At 46.6% G+C, this 24,843-nt stretch overlaps 1 protein-coding gene across 4 annotated transcripts in view; it reads right to left on the bottom strand.

Annotated features, from left to right (window-relative positions):
* Positions 1 to 7,671: 7,671 nt before the first annotated feature.
* SOCS7 (suppressor of cytokine signaling 7) overlaps positions 7,672 to 24,843 on the bottom strand; it is a 57,175-nt gene continuing 40,003 nt past the window's right edge. For 3 of the 4 annotated variants that reach the window (XM_009190457.3, XM_021929136.2, XM_021929137.2), the window contains 3 exons: positions 17,812 to 17,947; positions 17,268 to 17,418; positions 7,672 to 13,754 (listed from right to left, as the gene is read on the bottom strand). In XM_009190457.3, the coding sequence (XP_009188721.4) occupies positions 17,298 to 17,418; positions 17,812 to 17,947 (257 nt within the window). In that variant the 3' untranslated portion in view covers positions 7,672 to 13,754; positions 17,268 to 17,297. Of the gene's footprint in view, positions 13,755 to 17,267; positions 17,419 to 17,811; positions 17,948 to 24,843 lie in introns of those variants that run through there. The other variant, XR_002518131.2, reaches the window with a different exon arrangement.

Below are 24,843 nucleotides of genomic sequence, written 5' to 3'. Positions count from 1 at the left end.
AGACAGGTTTTTGTTTGCTTTGAGACAGAGTCGCTCTGTTACCCAGGCTGGAGTGCAGTGGTGCAATCACAGCTCACTGTAGCCTTGATCACCTGGGCCCAATCGATCCTCTTGCCTCAGTCTCTTAAATTGGTTGGGACTACAGGCACACGTTACCATGCCCAGCTAATTTTTTATTTTTTTTAAATAGAGATGGAGTCTTGCCATATTGCCTAGTCTGGTCTTGAGCTTCTGGGCTTAAGCAATGCTCCTGACTCTTTTTTTTTTTTTTTTTTTTTTTTGAGCCCCCCTTTCCCCCCCCGGCCCGGGTCCGGTGGCCCGGGCTCGGTCTCGCTGCCAGCTTCCACCCCCCCGATTCAAGGTGATTCTCCTGCCTCAGCCTCCCAATTAGCTGGCGTTACAGGTGCCCACCACCATGCCTGGCTAATTTTTGTATTTTTAGTAGAGATGGAGTTTCACCATGTTGGCCAGGCTGGTCTCAAACTCCTGACCTCAGGTGATCCACCTGCCTCTGACTCCCGAAGTGCTGGGATTACAGGCATGAGCCCCCATGCCTTCCCCATACTCCTGACTCTTAAAGTGCCGGGATTATAGGCGTGGGCCAACGCGCCAGGCCGATATCTCAGGTTTTTCAATACAAGGCATAGGGGAGAAGAGGCACCAAGAGATGACACTCACTGCATAGTTCAACATCTTGACTTTATCAGTCTCACACACAGGACAGCTGTTGCCAAAGAACTTCCTATCTGTTTCTAAACCTTCTCAATGTCCCCCACCCTCAGCCATTACCATTCCCTCTTACTTTTCTCTCCGAGTATAAACCTAGCTAGCCTCTCCCGTTCTCCCATCATCCCTGGATCTGCAGAATAAGGGCCCAGAAATAAAATCAAATTTCTCAGCAGTACAGGGGCCAGGAAGCCAGGCCTTGACACCCACCCCCAACTCTGACCCTGATGAGATGAGAAACCTGGGATGTAAGCCTGGGATGTGAGAAGGGGGTCTGGGTTGAGCTCTCTTTAAATGCAGGGTTTCTGTTAAGTGATAACTCAGCAGGTGGCTCAGTGCAATCTTTGGCCACTGGACCAAGCTGGCTGACCCTAGATCGGTAGCGTCTTCCATCCAAGAGCAGCAACAGCTCTATCATCCTCTATGACGCCAGGAGGAAGCAGTCTATATCCCACCTCTGGAACATCTTGGGTTACCGCTGTGTCACTTCTTTCTTTCTCTTTCTTTCTTTTCCCTCCCTCCCTCCCTCCCTTCCTTCCTCCACTTCCTTCCTTCCTTCCTTCTTTCCTTCTTTCCTTCCTTCCTTCCTTCCTCCCTCCCTCCCTCCCTTCCTCCCTTCCTTCCTTCCTTCCTTCCTTCCTTCCTTCCTTCCTCCCTCCCTCCCTCTCTCTTTACTTTTCTTTCTTTTTTTTTTTTTGGACGGAGTCTCACTCTGTCACCCAGGCTGGAGTGCAATGGCATGATCTCAGCTCACTGTAACCTCCACCTCCCGGGTTCAAGCGATTCTCCTGCCTCATCCTCCACACACAGGCATGTGCCACGACGCCCATCTAATTTTTTGTATTTTTTAGTAAAGACAGGTTTTCACCATGTTGACCAGGTTGGTCTCAAACTCCTGACCTCAGGTGATCGACCCGCCTCGGCCTCCCAAAGTGCTGAGATTACAGGTGTGAGCCACTGCGCCCACCTTGTATCACATCTTTCACACTCCTACTCCAACCATGAAAATTTCAGTCTCTTGAGAAAGTTTTGCAGAAGACTGACATTTGGGGCTGGGCACTGTAGCTCATGCCTATAATCACAGCACTTTGAGAGGCCAAGGCAGGTGGATCACTTGAGGCCAGGAGTTAGAGACCAGCCTGGCCAACATGACGAAACCCAGCCTCTACTAAAAAATACAAAAATTAGCTGAGTGTGGTGACACATGACACATGCCTGTAATCCCAGCTACTTTGGAGGCTGAGGCATGAGAATCACTTGAACCTGGGAGGCAAAGTTTGTAGTAAACTGAGATTGCACCACTGCACTCCAGCCTGGGTGATAAAGTAAAACTCCATCTCAAAAAACAAACAAACAAAACAAAACAAAAACAAGAAGAAAAAGACTGGCATTTGGTGACTAAAAATCCCCACCTCTAAACAATCCAGTTGTCCATTGTGAAAGGTGGAGATCCAGGTTCAAGGACTGGCTGACTAGAGACCAGGGAATATTAGCAACATTCCTGGGGGGCTGATCTCATCTCCTCAACTTATCACCACCTTGGCACGGCCATTCAACTGTGCCAGGCCCTGGGAGTGGGGAGAGAGATAAATAGGATACTGTCCCTTGCAGAGGTCACAGTCGGAACAAGCAGAGATAGATGAACAAATGTCATAAGAGAGGAAAGAGCCATTTGTTTGTGGCTAGTGACAATTCCAATTCCACAGAGTGACCCTGGGGCAGGGCCCGAAAGGATGAGTTCAGCAGGTAGAGAGGGTGACAGGTAAGGGTCCTCCAGGCACAGGGTGAACTATGAGGGAAGGCAGAGTGGCAGGAGGAATGCCATGATCACAAACATCAGGTCACACGTGTGGCCAGACTGAAGCCTACGTTGTCAGGGAAGGAGAAACAGCATTGGAAAGCAGATCAAGGGTTAAGATTTCAGTGGGGATTTCTCTTGGTTGAAAGATATCAAAGATTGCAAACTAAAGAAATTACACCATTGGGTGTGGTGGCTCATGCCTGAAATCTCAGCACTTTAGAGGCCAAGGTGGAGGACACTTGAGCCCAGGAGTTCCAGACCAGCCTGGGCAACATAGTGAGACCTCGTCTCTACAAAAAGATTAATTAGCCAGGCATGTTGGCTTGTATCTTAGTCCCAGCTACTCAGAAGGCTGAGATGGGAGGATAGATTGAATCTGGGAGGTTAAGCCTGCAGTGAGCCGAGACTGAGTCACTGTACTCCAACCTGGGCAACACAGTGAGACCTCATAGAAGGACATTTTGAAGGACTAGAGAGGAAAAACAGGAAGTAGGAAGACCAGTTGAAATTGTCCAGGTTCACAAAGGAGAATGCCTAGTGAGGACATGGCAATAGACAGATGTATGGTGAAATCACAGCTTCAACGGGAATCTGTGCAGCAGAGGAAGCTGCAAAATTCCTCTCAAAAACCCCCTGGGGAGGCGCTCTGTTAGGGATCAGCTAGTACCTCTCCTGAGCTGGAGTCGACTCTTGTGCCTTTGGCTGAGCACCAGTGAAAACAGTTGGTCTTCAGAATCCACGTGGTACAAATATGCACTAGAATCCTTATGTGCGAGATGTTCACACTATGAGAGGCTGGAGGGAACCAAGAGACATAAAACTTACTGTTTCCGTCTCACCTTCAATCAAGGGGACATACAATGGAATGAATGAAGAATCTCTGGCACTATTACTTGCCAAGTGCTTATCATTGAATTCAAGTAAGTATGTGTGTGAGGAAACTCCACTGCAGACGTTTGACGGAACAGCCTTTGTGATGCGGAGATGAAGCAGGTAGTTTCAGGTTTTGGAGGTGAAGACAGTGGGAAGGGGTTTTATTTGGGGCCCATTGTTTCCAAAAGAATGCTAGGCTGGACACAGTGGCTCATGCCTATAATTTCAGTGCTTTGAGAGGCCAAGGGGGGAAAATTGCCTGAGGCCAGCAATTCAAGGCTGGATTGAGCTATGATCGTGACACTGCCCTTCAGCCTGGGCATCATAGCGAGATCCTTTCTCTACCAAAATAAAAAAAAAGTTTTTAAGTTAGCCAGACGTGGTGGCACATGCAGTCCCAGCCTCTCAGGCAGCTGAGGCAGGAAGTCAATGCAACTGGTCATCTAAGAGCTCTGATGGAGCTGCGCAAGGAGATGAGTGTTGTTTTTGTGCCTGCAAACACAACATCCATTCTGCAGCTGATGGATCAAGGAGTAATTTCGACTTTCAAGTCTTATTTATTTTTCTGAGATGGAGTCTCTCTCTGTTGCCCAGGCTGGAGTGCAGTGGCATGATCTCAGTTCCCTGCAACCTCCGCCTCCTGGGTTCAAGCAATTCTCATGCCTCAGCCTCTCAAGTAGCTGGAATTACTGGCATGCATCACCACACCTGGCTAATTTTTGTATTTTTAGTACAGACAGGGTTTCATCATGTTGCCTAGGCTGATCTTGAACTCCTGATCTCAGGTGATCCACCCGCCTCAGCCTCCCAAAGTGCTGGGATTACAGGCATGAGCCACCGTGCCCAGCCCCAGTTTCTTTCTTTTCTTTTTTTTTTTTTGAGATGGGGTCTTGCTCTGTTGCCTAGGCTGGAGTGCAGTGGTGGTGTGATCCCGGCTCACTGCAACCTCCACCTCTTAGGTTCAAGCGATTCTCCTGCCTCAGCCTCCTGAGTAGCTGGGATTACAGGTGTGTGCCACCACACCCAGGTAATTTTTGCATTTTTAGTAGAGACGGGGTTTCACCATGTTGCCCAGACTGGTCTCGAACTCCTGACCTCAGGTGACCTGCCGACCTTGGCCTCCCAAAGTGCTGGGATCACAGGCATCAGGCACTCCGCCTGGCCCTCAAGTTTTATTATTTAAGAAATACATTATTCCTGGGCACGGAGGCTCAGGCCTGTAATCCCAACACTTTGGGAGGCCAAGGCAGATCACAAGGTCAGGAGATCAAGACCATCCTGGCTAACAAACACGGTGAAACTCCGCCTCTACTAAAAATACAAAAAATTACCGGGGCGTGGTGGCAGGCTCCTGTAGTTCCAGCTACTCAGGAGGCTGAGGCAGCACAATGGCTTGAACCTGGGAGGCAGAGGTTGCAGTGAGCTGAGATCACACCACTGCACTCCAGCCTGGGCGACCGAGTCTCACTCTGTCTCAAAAAAAAAAAAAAAAAAAAAAGGAAATACCTTCATAAAGCTACAGCTGCCATAAATAGTGATTCCTCTGATGGATAGGCAATGCAAATTGAAAACCTTTTTTTGGAAAGGACCCACCATTTTAGATGCCATTAAGAATATTCATGTTAGAGGCCGGGCGCGGTGGCTCACACCTGTAATCCCAGCATTTTGGGAGACCGAGGCCAGTGGATCACCTGAGGTCAGGAGTTCAAGACCAGCCTGGCCAACATGGTGAAATCCCGTCTGTACTAAAAATACAATCAGCCAGGCATGGTGGTGCACACCTGTAATCCCAGCTACTCGGGAGGCTGAGGCAGGAGAGTCGCTTGAACCCAGCGGGTGGAGGTTGCAGTGAGCCGAGATCGTGCCATTGCACTCCAGCCTGGGTGACAGAGCGAGACTCCATTTCCAAAAAAAAAAGATCACGCATAATTCATGGAAGGAGCTCACAGTATCAACATGAACAGGAGTTTGAAAGAAGTTAATTCCGGCCGGGCGCGGTGGCTTAAGCCTGTAATCCCAGCACTTTGGGAGGCCGAGACGGGCGGATCACGAGGTCAGGAGATGGAGACCATCCTGGCTAACATGGTGAAACCCCGTCTCTACTAAAAATACAAAAAACTAGCCAGGCGAGGTGGCGGGCGCCTGTAGTCCCAGCTACTCAGGAGGCTGAGGCAGGAGAATGGCGTGAACCCGGGAGGCGGAGCTTGCAGGGAGCTGAGATCCGGCCCCTGCCCCCCACCCCGGGGGAAAGGGCGAGACCCCCAAAAAAAAAAAAAAAAAAAAAAAAAAAGAAAGAAGTTAATTCCAACCCACATGGATTACCATGAGGGGTTCAAGACTTCAGTGGAGGAAGTAACTGCAGATGTGGTGGTAACAGCATAACTAGAATTAGAGGTGAAGCCTTGAAGATGTGACTGAATTGCTACAATTTTATCATAAAACTTAAAACAGATGGGAGTTGCTTTTTTTAAGGGACGAGACTGGGTCTTGCTATGCTACCCAGGCTGGCCTTAAACTCCTAGGCCCAAGGGATCCTCCTGCCTTGGACTCCTGAGTAGCTGGGGTACAGGTGCGTACCATCACATCTGTCTGGAGTTACTGCTTATGGATGAGCAAAGAAAGTAGTCTCAAGATAGAATCTACTCCTGGTGAAGATGCTGTGAACTTTGTTGAAATGACAACAAAGAAGAATATTACATAAACCTAATTGATAAAGCAGTAGCAGGATTTGAGAGGGCTGACTCCAATTTCTAAAGGAGTTCTACTGTGTGGAAATGCTACCAAACAGCATCACATGCTACAGAGAAATCTTTTTTGAAAATAAGAGTCAAATTAATGCAGCAAACCTTATTGGTGTCTTAAGAAATCGCCACAATAGGCTGGGCGCGGTGGCTCACGCCTGTAATCCCAGCACTTTGGGAGGCCAAGGTGGGCAGATCACGAGGTCAGGAGATCGAGACCATGCTGGCTAACACAGTGAAACTCTGTCTCTACTAAAAATACAAAGACTTAGCCGGGCGTGGTGGCGGACGCCTGTAGTCCCAGTTACTCGGGAGGCTGAGGCAGGAGAATGGTGTGAACCTGGGAGGCGGAGCTTGCAGTGAGTTGAGATCGCGCCACTGCACTCCAGTCTGAGAGACAGATCGAGACTCTGTCTCACAAAAAAAAAGAAAAAGAAATTGCCACAGCCACCCCAGCCTTCAGCAACTGCCACTCTAATCCATCAGCAGCCATCAACATCGTGGTAAGATGCTTCACAAGTGAAAAGATTACAATTTGCTGAAGGCCCAGATGATCATTAGTGTTGTTTAGCAATGAAGTATTTTTAAATTATGTACATTATTTTTAAAGATTACACACAACAGCGTAAACATAACCTTTTTTTTTTTTTTTTTTTGAGACAGAGTCTTGCTCTGTCACCCAGGCTGGAGTGCCGTGATCTTGGCTCACTGCAAGCTCCGCCTCCCGGGTTCACACCATTCTCCTGCCTCAGTCTCCTGTGTAGCTGGGACTACAGGCGCCCGCCACCATGCCTGGCTAATTTTTTGTGTTTTTAGTAGAGACGGGGTTTCACCGTGTTAGCCAGGATGGTCTCGATCTCCTGGCCTTGTGGTCCACCCACCTCGGCCTCCCAAAAGTGCTGGGATTACAGACTTGAGCCACCGTGCGTGGCCTAACATGACTTTTATATGCACTGGGAAACCAAAAAATTTGTGCAACTTGCTTTATTGTGATGTTCACTTTATTGCGGTTGTCTGGAACGGAACCCACAAAATCCCCAGGATATGCCTATACACACGTTGTCAACCAGAGGAACAACCTGGTCCTTTTCTCTCCGAAAAGCACAGCTTAAGCAACAGTAGGCTAGAAAGGCGGCAGGAGGGCTATGGGTTAAACTTAGGAAAAATCTTGGTGCCAGCCACGGGGAATACTAGGAATGACTGCTATGGTAAAATATGAACTCTCCCTAGGTAGAGCCCCACGCTTCTGCTCACCAAGACAAAAAGGCCACAGGCAGTCCCAGAAAGCTCTCTGGAATGCTCCTGCACTTCCTAGGGAAGGAGAAGGTAGCTCTGAGCAGTAGCCATCAGCCTCAGGGATTTTTCAGCACCTCTAATTCTGACAAGCCTAGTGCTGCGTGCACTCTGCTTGGCTGACATCACAAGGATCACCCATTCCCCGGGGCTGGGTCATCAGATCCTATTGGGGCATATCAGGAGTCACATGAGATGGGAGAGGGAGTGAAAAACACCAACCCAAAGAACATGAAATAATTTCTAAACATTTTTATTTCAAATCTCTTTTCACCCCTCCCCAAAAAGACATGGGTAGGTACAGCAATCATAAAAAGGAGATACAAACACAAGAGTCAAATGTCTCTCGCACTGACACTTACAAAAAACTGGGAATTGTACATGGGGTTTCCAAACAGGACCTGCAGCAGCTACTAATGTCCCTTTACGAGAGTCAAACATGCCTATTAATACAGTATATACAGACACCCCATTCTGGAACTAATCTACAGGGACATCCCTAACCCCACCCCCTCTATCCCCAGAAAAATACCAAAACACACCCAAAGTGCATTTGTTTTGTTTATATCAAAACCTCTTTCCCTTTCCCCATCCCACCCTCAGACCCCCCACCCCATTTAAGATTGGCCTGCAAGTCTATTTTAACCATTTAGTATTTTTTTATAGTTTATGAAAATAAATTATACAGCAACTATTTTAATAAATTAAGCACAAAAGGAAGGGCAAAACAGGAAAACTAAATGGGAAGACAAAAGCCAGGCCACGCTTTGGCTTGGAGGTCAGAGGGGGGCTAACGGGGACAGAAGTGGTTGCAGGGGGTGGCTCCCTTTCTGGTGAAAAATTGGCAACCACCCCGAGCCAGGAATGACACCCCTCTTCATCGAGTTTCTTAAAAACAACCAAAAACGTACAGCAGTGGCTATGCCACAGGCAGCACCAGTTTGGGCATTCCAACAGCCAGCTACCCAAAGTGGCACCTGGACCCTACCTGTCCCTTGGACAAGGTTCTGGGCCTAAGAGTGAGGGGCAGGTCCCCACCCAAGGGAGCACCAGAGATGGAGGAGTGAGACCAGGCTTCTGCTCCACCTGAGCTGGTTAGGGAGCTCAGGACGAAGCTCTGAGCGGGGCAGTGTGGTATGTGATGATCCCAGAGTCTGAGGAAGAGTGTCCTAAGTTCCTCACACTCGATCTCCAGGAGGAACTACGATCGCAGTCCAGCTGCAACCAAACATGCCCGTCTTCCCGCTGTGGCCAGCAGCTTTCTGTCTGCCCCTCCAGGCCTCTTGGCATTGAGGAGGAGCGGGTAGGAGAGGGAAAGGGAGCAGTTCCAGGTCCCCTCTAAACCCTCTAGAAATGAAATGGGAGTGAAGCAGGTCATGAACTAAGCATGCAGGGCTGGCTTCCTGGGAGGTAGATGGGATGGGACAGGATAGCAGGTGTGGAGAGGACAGGAAGGAAAACAGGAAGAAACTGAGCGACACCTACCAGGAAGGTCAAGAACCAATGAAAAGGACAAAGACAATATGAAATCTGCATGTAAAGAAAAGTCCTTTTCTGGCACACTAGAGAATCATCATTTTCAGTACAACTCATTACGCTACTTTCCTAACTGCAGTACCCGAGTCCCCAGTGCCTGTCTCTATGATCCAACCCCCATTTCACTGCTCCCAAGACTTTGCTCTCCATTTTCTCAAGGCCTCCGATTGTTTTGTGCTGAGCGAGAAGGCTCCAATGTGAAAGCAGGGTTTACCACAGGGACGTGCAGACTTGACCTTTGTGGCCCAACCATTCTATAGCTATCATGGCGAAGGAGGGGGGCACACTTTTCTTCTTTTTTTTCTTTTTCTTTTTTTAATAAAAAAGGTTTTACTCCCCAGGAGCAAATAAATCATTTTCAACTACTGATAAACACTGCTGCAGTGAAAAGAAAGATGGCTACAAGTATGCAATAGCACAAATTCAGTGGAAGAACAGCTGTGTTGACGATTAGAGATAAAAATCACTTCTCCATTCCCTCCTTTCCCATAAACCAAACCCAGGATTCCCATAGGGAAAATGTCTAACTCAATAGCTCCTCCCTTACATGACAGGGGGCGTGTCATTCTCTTAAAAGTGGAAACAAATGCCAGGTCTCCGCCCAGTGGAGATGCTCTTAACACCCCAACTGGTAGCAAGACTTCTGCAAATGACACACACACACACACACACACACACACACACGCATACGCATATGCACACACACAGACTCAGACGTTCCAGCAGCCGTAGAGCTTTATCCCAGTGTCTTGTCCACTAACTTTAGGGCTCCAAAGCTAAGGGAGAGAGGCAGCAGGGAAGGGAAAGCTCTAACTGAAGGAAAAAGCTCCTCCTCTCCCCACTTTCTGCAGGGAGCAGAGGGCTTCAAGCATGCCATGCTTTCCTGGGAGCCCCGGGGTGAGGGCTGACAAGGCTGGATTCCAGGGCACTTCTGGTTCTACTCCCACCTCTCACCTCTAGGCCTGAGAACTAGAATTACCCCCACTCCCCAATTCTTCCTGGATGTCTGTTACAGGGGTGTCTGCAGCTATCTCCACACCATCCCCAACCTCAAGGGGGGCTTACATGATTAGCCCAAGTGAAATGTAGGGAAGTGGAAGGAGCAGGAGCCATGCGGGAGCTTCCCTTGGTCACACCTTTCTCCTCAGGGAGGCGGTGCCACCTCCACGGCTCAGGTTCCAGGATGTAACATTCACTTTACCTAGGTAAAGTAAAAGGTGACCAGGCCAAGGTCAGCACCAATGGTTCCAAAGAGCCAGCTGCCACCCACTTATCTAGTGCCCACACCAAAACCCCCACCCGCCTACTCCTATGCTCCTAACATAGCACACAAATTTCAAGTAACAGCAAGTTGTAGCAGTAGTTGTCACTGGCTCACACTGGCTCTCAACCTGAGGAGGGTTACAGAAGATCAGTCATAAACAGGTGAGGGTTATACAGGCACTGAAGCCACTAGTCTCACCCACCCACAACTTAGAAATCAATAGTGGGTCTCTAGATGTAAGCCTTTTCCAATTTGTGACTTGAAAATACAACCAGAAAGGAAATTTTTTTTTTTTGAGATGGAGTCTTGCTCTGTCGCCCAGGCTGGAGGGTAGTGGAGCGATCTCAGCTCACTGCAACATCCGCCTCCTGGGTTCAAATGATTCTCTTGTCTCAGGCTCCCGAGTAGCTGGGACTACAAGTACAGGCCACCATGCCCAGCTTATTTTTGTATGTCAGTAGAGATGGGGTTTCACTATTTGGCCAAGCTGGTCTTGAACTCCCAACCTCGTGATCCGCCCACCTCAGCCTCCCAAAGTGCTGGGATTACAGGCGTGAGCCACTGCGCCCAGACCTAGAAATGAATACATTTAAATGAGCTCTACACAGCACTGGTGAAGGAGGGGTGGGCCTGGTTGGGGAGGTGAAGGGCAGGTGCTACCCCAGCTGCTGCACCTGTTCCTCTGCTCCATTTACTCTCTGACCAGGCTGCATCCCAGAGAGCTGGTCCAGCCCCATGCCTCCTCCTCATCTTCCTCTAACTGCTCTGTGCAAGGCCACCCTATGCAGGCACCAAACACCCACACCTGTCTCCTCTTGCACTGCTGTTTTGCAGCCCACTCCACAGAGGAAGGACTAGGCTGCAGCCAGGGCTGGGACCAGTGCACCGACAGATCACAGACACAGTTCAACACGACCTTCCCCAAGAGAAGAAAGGTGGGTGGTGAGGTTGGGTCACACCTCCTCAGTTGGGTTGTTTTGTACCTGAGTGTATGAGTTCTCCAGAAGAAACCCCAGTAACATAAGGTGTGTGCAGGTTCTGCCTCCCTCACATGGCCTGAGCTGACCATAGTGAGGCCCTGGCAATGGGCAGAAGCCTTGCTGACTCCTTTGGGCTTTGGGCTCCACCTAACCAGCATAAACCCTCGGCACTCAGGTCTGCCTGGTGGCTGAGAAGCTTCCATCTAGACAACTGCACTGGAAAGGATTCTTTAACCATGTAGCTCTAACAGGGCTGTGCACTGTTCAGTACATGCCATGCAGATTTCTGTTTCCTTGCTTTTGTTCATGTGTTTCTCATTTCACTGTCTGTCCTGCCATTAACTACAACCCAAAACCTCAGAGGCACAGAACTTTCCCAGACCATCTGTTCTACCCTGATCTTATCCACTACAAATGTCTTTAGATGGTCCTTGATTTTCTGCTTGATGTGCAGCAGTCACCTAAAAGCTCCCTTAGGCCACAGATTACGTCTTTTACCTTTTTTGTTTTCTATAGTATCTAGCACAAAGCCAGGCACACACACACTAAAAAATAATCTTAAAATTATGAGTGGTTGAAAAGGAACGAAAAAAAGAAAGCTCCCAGGCTGCATATCCGCCACCCAAGGATCTCAATGGATTCCAGACTTCAGGCTCTGTATCAGGGTGGCACTTCCTGCAAGATGGCGAGTTATATCACTTGTACTCTCAAGAGGCAACACTCACATGCTAAGCCAATTTCTGGGATCATAATCTTGCTTAATTGGTAATAGTTGGTAATACTACCATGGAAGCCAAGAAAAGAAGAGGTACCATATGACAAATGAGAGGTGGGCTGTGTTTATGGTGCAAAGCTCATCTTGTGGGCCGCCCCTCCATGGTCAGGTAATGGTGCAAGTTTCCTCCCTGTTCAGCTACAAGGAGGAAGACTGGTCATTACATGCAGGACTAAGGAAGAAGGCAATGCTCCCAGATGAGGTGGTCCTATAAATTACCAAGACACTGGGGCCCCACCCAAACCATCAGGAAGCCACAAACCTGACATTAGTATCTTGTGAGATGAGGCAGCTATAAGCATGGGGAACCCAGAAAGAGTCTCACAGAACACACGCAAAGGAGTCATGAAGACCCAACAGCTCCACTGTTACATCTCAATAGCAAACCTCTCCCCAGAGCAGCTCTACAAGAAAGCAAACTCACAGCGTCATATGAATTGGCCATGGCCAGCCGCAGAAACCATTAAAGACCATTGGAGTTTTTCTGCCCGCTCCTCCTGAGAGCCAGAAGACAGGCAGCTCTCAAATCGGCACCTGACAGACTTTCCAGTGAGTGGAGACCAGCAAGCTCTGATCTGGAAATGTCTGGGTTGCTAGAATGAACACAGGAAAATATAGAAGCCCTTGCTACCTCCCATCTCAGAAGTGGGACGGCAGTGATAAACCTAAAAACATGAGATGCGATGCTCTCCTCTGACCTAAGGAAATCCTGTGAGGGCTGCGTTCTGAGAGCTTTCTCTAGGAAGAGCACAACTGTGGGAGCTGCATTTCTCACCTTCCTCCACATTCCCCCTCATAAGCTGACAGGCATATGGAAGTAACACTGACTCCTAAGTCATGAGTACAGTTTGCCATGAAGAACCTGGAAGCACGCTCCATTAAATTCAGCAGCCCATGATTGGCTCTGAACCACCCAGGTGATGAGAAAAACGATTGCCTTGACAGCCAGCAGAAGCAATAGGGATGCCGTTACCATGACCAGAGTGACATGTACAGTTATCTCAAGGGGGAATGGGTTGAGAGCAGAGAAAGAATGGGTTAACTTCAGGTCATGGAACTTAAGGAATTAAGTAAATGACAACTAGTACAGCTTCCATGAGAGGTGTTTCTGAACTCAGATTCCTAAACCTTAAAAAAGGATGCAGGAGTCACTACTTCCCCCAGCTAAGGCCAATTGCCAGGTTTTGCCCAATATTCTTTTCGAGACCACCTACCCTCCTTTCTCTCCTGCTCCTACCACAGCTGCCCATGGCAACAAGAAGCAGACTCCCCCTCCCTCAGGAACTCTCAGTCCTTTGCAAACCTCAGGCCCTTCCTCCCATCTTCCAGGCCCACGGCACAGACTCTAACTCTGCCTTTGGCACCAGCTGAATGGCCGTCCCGTCCCCTCCTCCCACCCCTTCTTTGGACCTGCTCACCCTTCATACCACTTTCAATCTAATGGGCACAAACCCCAGCTGCCTTCAAGGTGAGTTTTCCATACCAAGTAATACAAATATCAAAAACAAAACTTCTGAAAAAGAAACAGTGTTGAGACTTCTTCCAGTTTTCCAAGGAGCCCCTCCAGTCCCAAGATGCCCAGGGGTGGGTATGAGGTGGAGCCCCACGCAGAGTACGGTCATGTGCTTCTTCCAAGCCCCAGGGCTGCGTGGGGAACCGAAGTCTCTGAACAGAGAATCCCAATCTTCCCGTTCCCTCACTTTTCCTCTTCTTTTCATGGTAGCTTAATTTGGTTCTTCAAAGCTGGAGCTTGGCAACCAAATGCCTAGGTAAAAAAGGAAAAAAAATTAAAACAGTTAAACAGAACAGAACCAAAATGGAGTGAAAGAACAGCCAGGCACTGGAGGTGGAGCAACACACCTCAAAAGGAGAATGGAGCCTGGAGAGCTGAATGCTTCCACGAGGGCCACATGTGACTAGGGATGCAGCAGTGGCCTTTGTCAGGGGACCTGAGCAGCCTATGACTTGGATGACAAAACAAGGTCCCGAAATAACTAATAAATATATCCTACCACATTGCATAAATTCTCTCTTTCCCTTTCCCTTACCCCTTCATTTCCTACCCACTTTTTCCCTGAGGCTGAATTGCTCTAGGGACTGAAAAGGGAAGTGAGCCCCTGGAGTAATCCCTTTTGAACCTGGCTAGAAAGAGCTCTATATTTCTTTTTTTGTTTTGTTTTGTTGGAGATGGAGTCTCGCTCTGTCACCCAGGCTGGAGTGCAATGGCATGATCTCGGCTCACTGCAATCTCTGCTTCCTGGGTTCAAGCGATTCTCCTGCCTCAGCCTCCCAAGTAGCTGGACAGGCGTGTGCCACCAAGCCTGGCTAATTTTTGTATTTTTAGTAGAGACAGGGTTTCACCATGTTGGCCAGGCTGGTCTCAAACTCCTGACCTTGTGATCTGCCCGCTTCAGCCTCCCAAACTGCTGGGATTACAGACGTGAGCCACCACACCTGGCCAGAGAGCTCTATATTTCTGCAGCTTCTGTCAACTGGACAGGGTTGACACAGAATCACAAAGGCCACTGTTGCGTCCACCTTCCGATTTGAGACAGGCACTGTTCTCGCCATTACTCTGTAGCCTGACTCCAAACCCCCTGGCATGAAATTCCACAGGTAACAGCACACATAGACCAAGCAGGCCATTCAGAACTCCCAAATTAAAATCAGTCTGAACAACCAGAAGTCATAAAGACCAAATTTCATACCCTAAAGACCTTTCCCGACGGGGCACAGTGGCTCATGCCTGTAATCCCAGAACTTTGGGAGGCCAAGATGGGTGGATCACTTGAGTGAGGTCAGGAGTTCGAGACCCACCTGACGAACATGGAGAAACACCATCTCTACTAAAAATACAAAATTAGCTGGGTGTGGTGGTGCACACCTGTAATCCCAGCTACTTGGGAGGCTGAGGTGTGAGAATTGCTTGAACCCAGGAGATGGAGGTTGCAGTGAGCCAAGATCACACCATCGCGCTCCAGCCTGGGCAACAAGAGCAAAACCCCATCTCAAAAAAAAAAAAAAAAAAAAAAGACTTTTCCCTTGGGAAGTGTTACATTCCCCCCCTTCCAGGGCTCCTAGGGTCTACAGCAGGAGCAAGTTCAGCATTACGCTTATTCTTTGCTACAGGCATCAATCCTGATGTCACAGCAAAAAGGGATCCTGGGAGTTCAGTTCAAACCTTTGCCAGTGCATGACTGCCCCCAACACTCAAGACAAATGGCTACCCACTGGCCTGTTCCTGATCATGCCACATCCCTCTCAGCTGAGGCAGGGCCTTTATACCTCTAGGTCCCCTTGCCCAGAATGTTCTGCTCCAAGGCACTCCCATGGCTGGCTCCTTGATATTCGGGTTTCAGCTGAAATGGCACCTCCTTGCAAGTCTCTCCCTGACTATCTAAACTTGAGGAGTACCCCACTACTAATCACTAAACTTTACCCAGTTTTATTTTCCTCACAACACTGTATAGTCACCTGAAATTAGCCCATTCATTTATGTTCGTGTTTGTTGCCTGTCTTTCCTTAGAAGGGAAGCTTAGTGAGAACAGGGCCTTTGCTTTGCTCAGCACTCTATTCTCAATTCTGGTGCCGAACAAACACAAATATACAGCTATCTGCTGAATGGAAGCTCTTGAGGAAAAGCATCCCAGTTTTGGACCTCTCTGCTAAAAACGTTCTTCTAAAGTTGGACTGAAATCTAGTTCCTTGTAACTTACATTCATTTTGGTCCTTGTCCATGTCTCTTTTTGCTGTGATATGGGAAGGCCTTGGAGCAGAGCATTCTGGGCAAGGGGACCTAGAGGTATAAAGGCCCTGCCTCAGCTGGAAAGGGTGTGGCATGATCAGGAACAGGCCGGTGGGGAGCCACTTGTCTTGAGTGTTGGGAGCAGTATGCACTGGCAAAGGTTTGAACTGAACCCTCAGGATCTCTTTTTGCTGTGACATCAGGATTGTTGCCTGTGGCAAAGAATAAGGGTAATGCTGAACTTCCTTCCCACTGGAACCACAGAGAGGAAGTTAATCACTCTCTTTCTCAGGAAAACCCATCAAATGCATCTTTCAGCTATCCCTCCCTAAAACCTCCATGCTCCCGGTTAATCACATTTCTTTCTAGGCCATTTATTCCTGTATGATGAAGTTTGAGCTCTCCAATGCTACAAGGCCCTTCTCTGAATGTGCTCCCTGTTTATGTGGGTTCTTCTACAGCACTGCACCCACAGATGTGGTCCTCTAACTGAATGGCCTAATTACTCTTCAAGGGTAGTCAGGTAGGTGGACCTCCCTAGTGCTCTCTCTACCTCTCAGCCTAATCTCAAGTGCAAAGCCATCATGCAGAGAAATCCACCTAGACACCAGACATTAGATGTTTAGTCACTTCCAAAGGCATAGAATTTGCATATAATTGAAGAAATGATGAGACTGTACATCTACTCCAGGATTCACACCAGAAGAAAGCAGTCATTACACACTGGCAGTCAATCTTGCTTTTCACCACCACCACCAAAGTCACGGCTCCCTGGCAATTGTGTTCCCTACTCAGGAACTTGGCCCCACAATGTTCACTTTAGTGCGATTTAAAAGACTAATTGGAATTCATCTGCACAAACCAGTATTGCAAGATATTTTACGGGAAAATAAATGAGTAGAACTGTGTAATGATGGGAGAAGAGCCTCGTAGATAAATGAATTCCTTAGTTAATTCACTTATTCTCTTCAACAATTTACTTTGTAATGGCCCAAATGGAACTCTAAATAGAAGAGTGGGCTGTTTTTCTTCATCCCCATATTCCAAGCTGTGGGACATGGTGGAGTCTCACTCAAGTGCATGCCTGTTGCAATTAAAGGCATGTTTGTGTTCTCTTTGATGAAGTTTCCTTTCCCTTTAGCTTCCTGCTTTATATGCCAATTGTGTGGTATCAGGGAGATCAGCCCAAGTCTGTATGAGAGGAGGCTGCACTCTTCTTTTTATTTTTTTCAATTACCCTCTCCTTGCCAGAGGCCGCACTCTTAGCTACACTTGGGTGTCCCCCTCCTTGCTCACATTCAGTGATTAGCTTGCACATTTCCTGGCAATCTGCTTTCACGTCTGTCTGCTTTCCTCCCAAATGGGTTGTGTGCCCCTTGGGGACTCCACAGTCAGATCTTGTCATTCTATGGGCAAATGCTTGGATCGGGGCTATCCATGTTGGGAGATGCAGGGAGGGGGCCCAAGGCTCAATGCATGATGATGACTGCCCAGTAAGAAATGTGGCTGGGCAGTGAGGCGGAGAGCTCATACCCTTGGTGGCGACCAGCAGGGAGCCCCTCGCTACGTGGAGGGTTCCACCTCTTGCTTCTGTTTGGAAATGAGCTGCGCTTCCTTTAGAGACAGGTATACCTCTTCCTGAGGATCATAGTAGTAGAACTTTCGGATATAAGAGATCAGAGGTCTGTGAAAAACAAATGAGGGATATACACAAAAGGTTTTTATGCAAAATATAAAAGAAGTAACTCCTTTGTTCAACTCTTCTTCATTCCCTACATGGTAGAGACCAAACACAATTCCCATTTTCTCAGTTATTATAGTTCTGTCTTCCTTACCCTTACCACTTCTACTCTATTCTGCAGAAGGGAGGCTGACACACACACCTTCCTCCCTCTGGCTGCAATATGACAGTTCTAAAGTTAGGTGCTAAGACACAAGAAATGTGAAAGAATGATGTCTGCAAATATTTTATGCCAGACTCTGCCTGTGAAGGTAGCTTGCAGGCCTCACTGACATTTGTTACCTCCCCACAACCCCCTTACTCATTCCTGTCCCAACCCTAAGAACCCCATTGTACTTAGGCAGTGGGAGATCTGGGATATGATCTATCCTGACGAGCTGTCGTATCCGGAATCTGCAAAGGTGCTGGAGGGATTTGACATTGCTGAATCGGGACACTGGATAGAGCAGCTGGACAGGAGTTGGTGGCAGTCCTTCAAGAAAGAAAACAAAGAAAAATATTCAGAGAAACAATGGAGCTAACTACCATTTCTTGTATGAAGAGAACCTAGGGAGGGGAAATGGGACTTCTTTATGGTTCATATATGTATTCTGTGCAAAAGCCCCTCCACAAAGGGCTGTTGATTTCCATTTCCAGAAGAACCACCACCACCTTCACACTTAAGGAAGTCTATTCTCTGCCAAAGGCCTCCCTAGCATCACTTTTGTGTGTGTGAGTGGTTTTTTTTTTTTTTTTGACAGAGTTTTTCTTTTTTTTTTTTTTTTTTTTTTTTTTTTTTGGTGAGACAGAGTCTCACTCTGTCACCCAGGCTGGAGTGCAGTGGCCGGATCTCAGCTCACTGCAAGCTCCGTCTCCCGGGTTTACGCCATTCTCCTGCCTCAGCCTCCCGAGTAGCTGGGACTACAGGCGCCCGCCACCTCGCCCAGCTAGTTTTTTTGTTTTTTTTTTTAGTAGAGACGGGGTTTCACCGTGTTAGCCAGGATGGTCTCGATCTCCTGACCTCGTGATCTGCCCGTCTCGGCCTCCCAAAGTGCTGGGATTAAGTGCTGGGATTACAGGCTTGAGCCACCGCACCCGGCCTGAGAGTTTTGCTCTTTTTGCCCAGGCTGGAGTGCAATGGCGCGATCTCGGCTCACCGCAACCTCCGCCTCCCGGGTTCAAGCAATTCTCCTGCCTCAGCCTCCCGAGTAGTTGGGATTACAGGCATGTGCCACCACCCCGGCAAATTTTGTATTTTTAGTAGAGACGGGGTTTCTCCATGTTGGTCAGGCTGGTCTTGAACTCCCGACCTCAGGTGATCCACCTGCCTTGGCCTCCCAAAGTGCTGGGATTACAAGCGTGAGCCACCGCACCCGGCCTGGTTTTTTGTTTTTTTGTTTTTTTTTGGAGACAGGGTCTCGTTCTGTCACCCAGGCTGCAGTGCAGTGGGCCAATCTCAGCTGCACTGCAGCCTTGACCTCCCAGACTCAAGAAATCCTCCTGCCTCAGCCTCCTGAGTAGCTGGGACCACAGGTGCATGCCACTGTACCCAGCTAATTTTTGTATTTTTAGTAGAGACGGGGTTTCCCTGTGTTGCCCAGGCTAGTCTCAAACTCCTGGGCTCAAGCAATCCACCTGCCTCGGCCTCCCAAAGTGCTAGAATTATAGGCGTGAGCCACTGTGCCTGGCTCCTAGCATCACTCATAAAAGCTGAGAGTCCTGCTCCTTGGAGTAGTCCAATGATGCCAAACTAGAGACACTGCTTGGACCCAAGTGGCCAGTCCCAGGCCTGAGGCTCTTGGGAAGGCCAAGAATCAAAAGGATCCCTGCTGGGAATGGGAGATACTTGTTGGACACATCTACTAGTATCCTGAGAGTGAGGACTCAGAAAAGCCGTTCAGAGGAGTCCCCACCAAATTCCAACTGGTTCAGCAGAGAGGCTGGTAAGTAGAAGGTAACAGCTGGGATCAAAGTTGACAAGCCTATTATTCCCGCTATTACTTCAAGCCAGGACAATCAGGTTTAGCCCCTCTTATACTCACCATCCACAACCCCCACTTCCTGCTTCTGAAATTTTAGGCCAGGAAACCAAAAAAAGATGATGCTTTTAAAAGAACAACCACCACAATAACTTGGGCAAGCTGGGTTTAGTACTACTCAGTGCAAACCTGCCTGCTGATTGATGCCAAATAGACTCAATGGGAGTACCACCTCCTTATGTATTAGCAGGCTATGTGCTGGGGAATCCCACCCCAAAAAGGGCCCCACGCCACAGCACAGAGACATCCAGAATGGCAGGAACACTGGGGTTCAAGGGAACTAAGAATATTTTGCTTTCAATAAACAAAGGGGCTATGGAAGGTAAACAAGATTCTTTGAGAAAGAATCTGAGTTGTAAAACCTGTCAAAGAATTCTCAGCCATTGTCATATCAAAAGACATTCTGTAGACAATTCTGTAGACACAACTGATTGGAAAATAAAATATCTACTATTATTGGGGTTTAAGTTCAAACAGTTTTTTTGTTTATTTGTTTGTTTAAGACGGCATCTTGCCCTTGTCGCCCAGGCTGGAGTGCAGTGGCGTGATTTCGGCTCACTGCAAGCTCCAACTCCTAGGTTCAAGCGATTCTCCTGCCTTAGCCTCCCGAGTAGCTGGGATTACAGGTGCCCACCAACATGCCCAGCTAATATTTGTATTTTTAGTAGAGACGGGGTTTCACCATGTTGGCTAGGTTGGTCTCGAACTCCTGACCTCGGGTGATCCACCTGCCTCAGCCTCCCAAAGTGCTGGGATTACAGGTGTGAGCCACCATGCCCGGCCCAGATAGTTTTAAAATTTTGTTTGAAGGCATGAAAACAAAACAAATGAAAGCTTGCACACTGCATCCCAAAGCTTTTTCATGATCACTGACAACAGACTTTCTGGGGGGGGGAAAAAAAAAAAAGAAATCAAAATATATTATTTTATTGTTACTGAGCAAGTAAGCTCATCTTAAAAACATACTCAGGCTAGGTGCAGTGGCACATGCCTGTAATCCTAGTACTTTGGGAGACCAAGGAGGAAAGATCACTTGAGGCCAGGAACTCGAGGCTACAGTGAGCCAAGATTGCGCTGCTGCACTCCAGCCTGGGTAACAGAGCATGACCCTGTCTCTAAAAAAAAATAATAGTAATAATGATAACTTATTTAGTCTTTAAAACTATACTTTGAGGCAAACACCACCATCCCCATTTCACATATAAAGAAACTGAGGCCCACTGAGCTTAGAGAACTTGCTGTGGCATGGAGCCAATAAAGTCGGCCTGCCTTGAACACCTGCCCTAAGGAAGAATTATCGGTGGCTCTACCATAGCCGAGGAACCTCTCAGCAGGGTTCTCCAGGAGGGTCTCTAGAGTGCCTACACCTCTGCCCATCTAACAAGGAGGTTGTCCAGGACACAGCACTCTGGTTCATGACCAGCCTCTCCTAGTCCTCTGCCTGGCACTCCCACCCCTTCAAAACTAAGTCTTGTATTTTGAAGCCCTACTGCTCTCCTCCAGCCACATGGTTGGTCCTCTCAATTAAAAGAAAAGAAAAAGAACTCATACGTGAATTTTTCCTTGAATATATTTAACTCAAGCGGTTTTAAGAAATAATTTTGGGTTCAAATGCCTCTTTGAATTTGTCCTGTCCCTCACTGGTATTTATATATTCTTTAGTAAATTAAACTATGGCAAACAGAAAGCTTTGGGGGGTTGGCTGTAATATTGGTAAACTCAACATGATGTTTCAGAGATAAAAGTAATTTATATATCTAATAATTTATTCCCAGAGATAACACTGTGCTGAAAGAGATCAGGATAATATACAACATACAATTATCTGATTGTTTGCCTACTTAAATTTTAATGACCACATATACTTGCCTATTTAATCATATTACTTTTAGCCTTTAGGTTTACAAATAGCAATTTGAAACCTGTTAATTTTCTGATATTCTCTGGTGTTTATCTGACCATTTACTGTTTGCCCACAAGCGCAGCAAACGATTAAAACTCTCACATTTAAAGCATGCTAACAGAAGCAGTTAAAAATAGAAAGAATCCAGGATAAGACCCAACTGGGGTTAAAAGAGTAAGGGTAAAGTCAAACATGAATCATCAGTAACTTTCTTCCAGTCCTCATGGGCACAAACCTAGTCTGTAGCCATGCACTATTTTTCATTTGTCTCAACAAAGACCATGTTAGGGGTAAGAAATCTCTTCCAGGTATAAACACCCAAACACCCACGTCTTTCTGCCACACCAAAGGTTTTTCTGTCCCCTGAAGACAGAATCAGATCAGGAATCACATCTGTTTCACATTCCAAGTCTCATTTTCTTAACAGTATAAGTAAAAATAGAATAAACTAGGGAGTCTAGTTGACTTATATATAATCCTTCAAAAAGAAAAAAATAAGCACAAGGGCAATAGTAAAAGGCAGCCCAGTGCGGTGGCTCGCGCCTGTAATCCCAGCACTTTGGGAGGATTGCTTGAGCCCATGAGTTCAAGATTGGCCTGGGCAACATAGGGAGACCTTACCTCTACAAAAATTAAAATTAAAAAAATTAGCCAGGCATGGTGGTGCACACCTGTGGTCCCAGCTACTCAGGAGGCTGAAGTGGGAGGACTGCTTGAGCCCAGGAGGCTGAGGCTGCAGTGAGCTATGATTGCACCACTGCGCTCCAGCCTGGGTTATGGAGTAAGACTCTGTCTACAAAAAAGATATTTAGCTAACAGTGAAGTACTGTTTTTTAATATCTCACTCCTTTCTTCAGCTTGAAACAGCTTAAGAAAAACTAAACAATAGTTTAGTTTAGTGGGAGCAGGGGTGAGAGGGCAGAAGATTCACTTTTCCTTATATTCCCTTGGGTACTATTTGACCTTTTTATCACATACATGTTATTTCAAAATTTGAAAAGAAATACATGTTATAACTAAAAAATGAGTTATGCAAGGTTACAGGATATAAGATGAATATGCAAAAAGCAATTAAATTTCTATATTCTAGCTATAAAAAATCCAAAATTCAAAAATAATTAAAATTAAGAAAGCAATTTACAATAGGATCAAAAACAAATGCTAAAAAATAAATTTAACAGAAGAAGTACAAAACTTATATTATGAAAAAATACGGGCCAGGCACAGTGGCTCATACCTATAATTCCAGCACTTTGGGAGGTGGAGACAGGTGGATGGCTTGAGCCAAAGGGTTAGAGACCAGCCTGGGCAACGTGGTGAGACCACATCTCTACTAAAAATATAAAGATTAGCCGAGCATGGTTGTGTGTGCCTATAGTCCCAGCTACACAGGAGGCTGAAGTGGAGGGCAGATTGAGCCAGGGAGGTAGAGGTTGTAGTGAGCCATGATGGCACCACTGCACACCAGACTGGATGATAGTGGGACAAAAAAAAAAAGACTGAAAGACAGAAAGAAAGATAAGGAAGGAAGGAAGGAAGGAAGGAAGGAAGGAAGGAAGGAAGGAAGGAAGGAAGGACAAACAAAAGAAAAAATACAAAACATTGTTCAGAGTTTTAAAAAGACCTAAATAAGCAGAAAGACAGCCTATGTCCATGGATCAGAAAACTTAATATTGTTGACATGTCAATACTCCCCAAATTGATGTACAGACTCAACTCCACACTCTTGCCAACACCAGGGTATTAAAGGGTATTAAAATCTCAGTAGGCTTCTTTGCAGAAATTGACAATCTGATCCTAAAATTCATATGGAAATGCAAGAAATCCAAAATAGCCAAAACCATCTTGAAAAACAACAAAGTTGGAAGACTCACACTTTTCCATCTCAAAACTTACTACAAAACTATAGGAATCAAGACAGTAATGGCATAAGGATGGACATACAGCTCAATGGAATAGAACTGAGTCTGGAAATTAACCTTCACAGTTACAATCAACTGATTTCAACAAGGATGCCAAGACAATTCAATGGGAAAAGAGTATCTTTTCAAAAAATGGTGCTAGAACTGAATAAAAAGAGTAAAGTTGGACTCCTTTCTCATGCCATACACAAAAATTCAAGGCTGGGTACAGTGGCTCACACCTGTAATCCCAGCTCTTTGGGCGGCTGAGGTGGGAGGATCACTTGAGGCCAGGAGGCAGAGGTTGCGGTGAGCCAAGATTGTGCCACTGCACTCCAGCCTGGGTGACAGAGAAAGAGTCTCTCTCTCTCTCTCTCTCTCTCTATATATATATATATATACACACACACACACACCAAACAAAAAAAAAAAGAAAAAACAAAAATTAACTCAAAATGGATAGTAGACCTAATGTAAAAGCTAAAAGTTTAAGTCTCCTAGAAGAAAATATAGGCATTAAGCTCCATTGCCTTTGGTTAGGCAAACTTTTCTAAATATAACAAGCAAAAAAAAAAAAAAAAACAACAACAACAGGTAAGTAAGAATAGGAACTCATCAAAATCCTTCATGCTTCAAAGAATACCATCAAGAAAGTAAAAAGACAACCCACAGAATGGGAGAAAATATTTGTAAATCACATCTGACAAGGGACTTGTATCTAGAATATATAAAGAACTTTATTTATTTATTTATCTATTTTGAGATAAAATAAAAGCTGGAGTGCAGTGGCGTGATCTTGACTCACTGCAACCTCCACCTCCTGGGCTCAAGCAATCTTCCCATCTCAGTCTTCCAAGTAGCTGGGATGACAGGCATGCACCACCACACTGGGCTAATTTTTAAATTTTTTGTAGAGACAGTGTCTCCCTGTCTTGCCCAGGCAGGTCTTGAGCTCCTGGGCTCAAGCAATCCTCCTGCCCTGGCCTCCCTAAGTACTGGGCTTATAGGCACCATGCCCAGCCTGTAAAGAACTCATAACTCAATAAGAAGACAAACAGCTCAATTACAAAATGAGCAAAGGATGTGAAGAGACACACAGTAGCCAATAAGCAGATGAAAAGATGTTAACATCATTAGTCATTAAGGCAATGCAAATCAAAACCACAATGAAATACCACTTCATACTCACTAGGATGGCTATATTCAAAAAGATGGACAATAACAAAGTCTTGGGTGCAGTTGTTTTGGGAGTCTGGCATGGGGTTAAACATGGGATTACCATATGACCCAGCAATTTCATGCCTAGGAATATATCCAAGAGAATTGAAAAGATATTCACATAAACAGCTGTACATGAATGTTCAAAGCAGCATTATTTATCTCATAATAGCCAAAAAGTGCAAACGACCTAAAGAATGGAGAAACAAAATGTGGTATATCCAGAGTGGAATGTTACTCAGTCATAAAAAGGAATGCAGTGCTGACACATGCTATGACACTGGTGAACTTTGAAAACATTATGCTAAGTAAAAGAAACAAGACATAA

This window comes from Papio anubis, chromosome 17, assembly GCF_008728515.1.
Source record: "Papio anubis isolate 15944 chromosome 17, Panubis1.0, whole genome shotgun sequence".
NCBI classification, from domain to species: domain Eukaryota; kingdom Metazoa; phylum Chordata; class Mammalia; order Primates; family Cercopithecidae; genus Papio; species Papio anubis.
The sequence above is the reverse complement of the archived record's forward strand: the minus strand, read 5'-3'. Positions and strand labels throughout refer to the sequence as shown.